Source organism: Carassius carassius, chromosome 11, assembly GCF_963082965.1.
Source record: "Carassius carassius chromosome 11, fCarCar2.1, whole genome shotgun sequence".
NCBI classification, from domain to species: domain Eukaryota; kingdom Metazoa; phylum Chordata; class Actinopteri; order Cypriniformes; family Cyprinidae; genus Carassius; species Carassius carassius.
This window is the reverse complement of record NC_081765.1, coordinates 4,040,036-4,046,035: the sequence shown is the minus strand read 5'-3', so window position 1 is coordinate 4,046,035 and position 6,000 is coordinate 4,040,036. Positions and strand designations below refer to the sequence as shown.

Here is a 6,000-nt window from a genome sequence, read left to right as displayed (position 1 = left end):
CTTGCTAACTATTTTATCTATAAAGTCCATCGCAGGGTAGAGTTGCACTGTAAAAAAGCATGCATGAAAGAGAGAGAAAGAGCGAGCGGGGAAAAGCATTTCATTATCCATAGATTTTTTTGTAATTCGTTTGTTTGCTTTGTCTTTGTGGATTTTGGCTCATCTATCGTTGGCTGTAAGGTATGAAACTTTAAATAATTTGGCAAAGTGATATGGACATGTAAAATGCTAGATGTTTACCGGAAATTAATTGCATATTTATATATTTAACAGTACTGTAGAGTGTACAAATGAATAAATAAATAGTAACACTTTAGATTAGTGAACTCATAATCACTATTAACTATAAATATAATAGTTTTCCCTCAATAAACTCATGATTTGCTTGTTAATAGTGAGTTTGTAGCAGTTATGTTTAAGTATGGGGTCGGATTAGGGATCTAGAACATATCATGCAGAATAAGACATTAAAATATGTGCTTTATAACAAAATCACACAAAGGCATATCAGAGCATCGGTGTATTTTATTCACATATGTTACATTTTGCATTAAATGTCATTAAAAGTCACCCTTTCTGAGATGACAAAGTCTGAACCAGCACCTACAGTAATGTACTGTATTACTGCCTGCCTGACCAGCATTTACCGCCAGAGAACACACCAGCATTATCTACCCATCACACAAAGCACAACTGTCGGTCTATACAAAGTGGGGAAGGAGAGAAAAGAAAAGAAAAACAGCAGCATGCAAGAAATCAAGACAAAATAAAGAAAAGAAGCAAACTTCAAGTGCACTGAAACCATCCTCCCTCCAGCATGGCATTACTGCGGCAATTATAATCAATACTTACCAACCAAACTGATCAATACAAATCAAACATGCTTTTTTATTTTTATCAGTGCTTAAATGTCTGAATGTGTGTATGTGTGTGTGTTGTGGGTGCGTGTCTGTCTTCAGTAAGAAACAAACAAAAGGCAAAATGCCCTCAATATAGCTGGATGTTGCATGTCACTTAAAATAGCACTTAATATTAGTATTACAATGGCTAGACTGATGTCATTATTTTGATCATGACGCACAACCAAAATAGACATACAAAACATCAAATGGGAAAATGAACTGCACACTGCAACTAAATTGGTGTATTAAATTTCTATATACAACAAATATGATGGGACAATTTTTTTATTTTTTCCCCCCAAGAACTCTCAATGCGGTCACGCAACGTGAATCACTGTAAGTTTTAGACTGGGGTCATTTTATGTTAAAGTGAAGCTTGATCTTAATTTTTAAGGGGCCAATGATGAAAAGAGGTAGTACTAAAATTAAACCACTTGATAACATAGGAGCTGCATAAAATAAAGTAATTGTGTGCCATACCATACATGTCCATCACTGCACTGGGGTGCAATATTCAGTTTGATGTGATCCAGTTTAATGCATTTTCAAATAATTAACTTGTGCATACATAATGCCCTCTCCACAGTTACAGATTACACAATCAATGATGGTCCGAGGAGAGAGCTTTGAGGAACACCACACTTATCGGACTAGAAAACTAGCCTTTGGTAAATGTCTATATGTGTAAAGTACTTTTCTTGTAAAGTTTCACTTTTTTCCCCCACTCTTTTTTTATTTTTGTTAATTTACTTTTTGATTACATTAAAACAGATATTTTCTTTTCCATTTTTGGTCTGATTCTATTGCATAAATGAACAATCTGGCCTAGTACAAAGCTGTAGAACAAAGTGACAACCCTTTTTTCAGGAACACTTTAGATCAGGAATTTGAGATATTGAATGGTGTGTGCATGACAATATCACAACAACACAAATAATAATGTCTTTAAACAAAAGAAAACTTCACTACCTGGGATAAATATTAGAGGAGGAGAAATGGGACTCTTGCAGCCAGTTGCTACCAATAGAACAGCCATCAAAAGGCTCTGAGAATCTGTATGATGTGACTCTCTGAACCAGAGCTCAGTGTAATGGCAAACACTGCTCCCTATGGACCATCAGACACCAGTCCAGGAATTATCATTTAATTAGAATATGGGAAAGACAATCAAAACTATGAGTGACAGCTGACCTGGTGGGTGTGTGGCAAGATTAGTTTGGCTATAGTTCAGGGAATCTCAGGAAATCTATCAATATTCATAGATCACCGTTTCACCCTTAACCCTTAAAAAAAGGGGAGCATATTTTTAGAACCATAAGATGGTTTGCAGTAATAAGAATTTAGGGCAAATTGTCTTAGTCGGGAAAATCATACAAATAATCTTTATTCTAAAATCAGCTTCATTTTCTTAATGCAATAAAAAATAAAAATAAAATAAAAATATATTTTTTTAGTTCACATTTATCTCAGGGAAAGGGCCACAGATCATTACATAAAGACTAGCTCTGTCTCTAGCCATTAAATATAATGTGCTACAAGGTTGCAGGGGAATATTTTTATAATAAACTAAACGGACCACCCACCACCATCAAAAACAGAGCCTTCATTTGGAAAACAAAGGTATAATTTACTTTATTCAAACAATGAATAGCAGCACTTCTTAAATATTAAAATCTAATCCGAGACCAAGCAAAAAAAATAAATAAAAAATAATAATAATATTCCTGAGGATGACAGCATCTAACTGGCTGATATTTCGTCTCATATCTTGCTTTCAAACCCACAGTCAGTCCTATGAGATGTGTTTCAACTCAAAAAGCACGATGGGGTCATGGGGGATATGTAGAGTCTTGGTACCTTTAGCATTCAAGCTTCTGATATTAATTTTGATGTCTATACATGATTGGTTTAATATTTGTCAAAATGGTTTTGTTCTTTTTCCCTCCAAGAGTCTCTCTCCTCAAAAACTATTTCAGTTTTCCAAACATTACAGAACGGGAGTATTATTCCACTTGTGAGTCCAACAGACTAGACACAGATTCACTCAGTGTGCTTTCACTTTGAGTTTGCTGGAACAAAACTAAATTCTTCCCCTATAAATCCACACACACACACAAAAAAATCACTTTTAAAACACACTCACACACGGTTAGTGAGTAGGGTTGATTGTACACTAAACTTCACATGAACCCAGGCGGTGGCCAACTCAATGCAGGTTTTCTTTATATTACACGACACAGAGGCTGGCACTGACATCATGTGACCTGTCTTCTGCAGGATGAGGGCTGTACTGTTAAAGTCCATTGTAATGGGGACCCCAGCGCTTGTTGATGTGGTCGAAGGTGTGCGAGACCCACTGCTGCTCCAGAACGCGGTATCTCTCCTCACATAAATACAGAGGCTTTCCTCGACTATGGAACAGGAAATAAAAAACAAGAGCTTACAGCAGGAAATGAAAACCGTTTTCTCTATAAAAGAAATGAACCGGCAAATAAACTCCACAAATAAATGACTACTGAGCAGGGCAAGAATGCCACCAAAATAACAAAAACGCCCCGATTTTAAGATGAGGCTACTTGGATATCACGAGTAAGATACTGTCAACATAAATTAAAAATTTGATTTGAAAAATGCTGATTATTTTGGAAGTACATTTAGATCGGCTCACGTTGAATCAGATTCTGATTGATTGAAATTGGTTAAATTTGAGTAAGAAAAAAAAAAAACATATATATATATACACATTTAATATAACTAGTATAAAAACTTCCCTTACAAGAATCACCCCTAATGGAAAAGTAAGTTTCTGCCCTGGCTACTGGGACCCTCAGGACAGATGCAGAATAGAGCAGTGAGATGTTTACCGTAGGTCTCGGTCCTCCTCTCCATGAGCGTCCAGATACACAGACCCCCACAGACAGAAGCGATGGCCTCGGATGATAATGATGACCGAGGCGTTAATCAGGAGGAAGATACCAGTCGCTGCTCCACAGTGCTGAGAGTGCTTTGGATTCAAATATACTTCTCATTATAATCATGATTATAATCAGTGTACAGATCCCTCAAACTGAAGCGTTTGCTACACACTCACCAGCACACACTCACAGACGCCCTGCTGTTTACAGCAGTGCCCCTTCAGACAGACGAACGTGCCACACACCAGGCACAGCGCAGGGTCTTTAGGGCTCTTGCCGCAGCTGGTGCAGGATTTCCTGTGGTAGTACTGGAAGATGGTGTTGTAATTGTCTGGCAGGTGCAGGAGGCGAGGGGCGGCCCACTGCGGATCCTGACCTAATAGAGACTGAAGAGATGCAAGAAAATCACTCACAAATTACATTTCCTTTCACTATCATTCAAAGCAATCTTGTAAAAAATCTGAAATATCTGGAAGATGTTGTGTCAGCCTGGACAAAATGCTCAAAGGTGACAAACGTTTCAGCTCTCAAATGTACATTTTTCTAGGGAATCAAACTACAAACCTTGTATTTCACTCTCCATATTAAAGTTACCATGAAATTAAAAACAACCGTTCTGTTTTTTATGGAATGTGCGGTGTTTATTGTGCCCTGTGATGATCTTTAATCAAAGATTGTGGGAAAAAAAAACTAAAAACAAAACACTTTCTGATCCCAAACCGTTGAAAGGTAGTCCAAAACAATCACCCAATTTGAATCTTTTTAACATTACTCAAAGTCTTGTCTTAATCCGCCATGACTGTGACACAACCAAAGATATCTACGTTTACACAATGTAGTTTTTACGTATACACAACCATGTTTTCAAAACGATTCATGTTTGCACGTATCTGCGAAAATGGCCACAATGGCTGTATTACGTATGCCAGGCCAGTAGTTGGCGCTGTTATCTTGATAGTAAACGGTACCTGTTAGGAAGTGATGATTATAAGTTGTATATGATGTGTCTCCACTGTTGGTTGTAATATTGGTGAAGTAAATCCACACTTTGCTGAAGAAGCGTTAGCAAACTCTTGAGCAGCAACAACAATACCATGTACTCCACCATTGTTGTGTATGTTTGTTCGCACTTGCCTTTAAAATTGACACGCATTGCACATGTCTACATACCTAACACGTACTACACACGCGCATGACATCACCGTTTTCAAAGATTCCTGTTTTGGGTGTTTACACAGAAACGATAACGGTTGGCGTTTTCAAAAATGTACACTTTGAAACCCGTTTTCAAAAATATGCGTTCAGTCCCCAAAACACAGCAGTCGTGTAAACGAAAAGACAAAACACACAAAACGTTTTCCCATTTTGGGCTGAAAATGCTGTCTTGAAACGGCCCCTGAGTGTCTTTAAATTAGTTGTTTGTGCAGCATGAAATCTGACTGGTTCAAACCCTACTCTACAAAGTTGCATACTAAATATAAAATATAATGTTTAATGACACAAGTCATGCTTGGTTGACAGTATTAATGTAACAGCTAATTAAATCACTGGTGTTAGCAACACTTCAAATAAAACGGGGTGCAAAGAAACATGGAGACACAAACACTGACCACAGACTGCTGGGTGGGGGTATCAGACAGAGCGATGACTTCTGAACACCACTGACTGATCAGATCGAAAGCATTGATATTCCACTCCAGACACGCTGCACTGGACTGAGCAGAACCAGCCAAACCCAGACACCCGGCCAGCAGAGAGAACTCCTCCTCCACCTGGGAACACAGACACCTGCAGTTAGCAACCTGGGCTTAGTATTAGTAGGTCATAGTAATTGAAACTAGCTTTACATAAAAATGGCAGAATGTTTGTGTACCAGGCAGCCGGGTAAGCTGTCTCCATACAGGTGGTGCTGCAGTAAACAGGACAGTCTCAGGAAGGGCAGACAGAACTGCTGTAGGCTGAACTCAATGGACTGAGGAGACCACACACTGGAGCTCAACTACAGAGAGAAGAAGACATCATTAATAACAGCTCGTGCCCTGTTGATGAAGCTGTGACAAACAGCCCTCTGACAGCAGGCCCCGAGATCAGAACAAGCTTCAGGCGATGATAACAGTGAGCTGCTGAGAATGGCTCTTCTTTGGCTGGTTGACACTAAACTGGAGGTGTTTTACATAAAAGTC

At 38.5% G+C, this 6,000-nt stretch overlaps 1 protein-coding gene across 1 annotated transcript in view; it reads right to left on the bottom strand.

Moving 5' to 3' along the window:
- Window positions 1-3,108: 3,108 nt before the first annotated feature.
- ubr3 (ubiquitin protein ligase E3 component n-recognin 3) overlaps window positions 3,109-6,000 on the bottom strand; it is a 54,898-nt gene continuing 52,006 nt past the window's right edge. The window contains exons 35-39 of the mRNA XM_059561396.1: window positions 5,691-5,816; window positions 5,428-5,589; window positions 3,994-4,203; window positions 3,767-3,906; window positions 3,109-3,313 (exon numbers count right to left, since the gene is read on the bottom strand). Of these exons, the coding sequence (XP_059417379.1) occupies window positions 3,196-3,313; window positions 3,767-3,906; window positions 3,994-4,203; window positions 5,428-5,589; window positions 5,691-5,816 (756 nt within the window). The 3' untranslated portion in view covers window positions 3,109-3,195. The remainder of the gene's footprint in view (window positions 3,314-3,766; window positions 3,907-3,993; window positions 4,204-5,427; window positions 5,590-5,690; window positions 5,817-6,000) is intronic.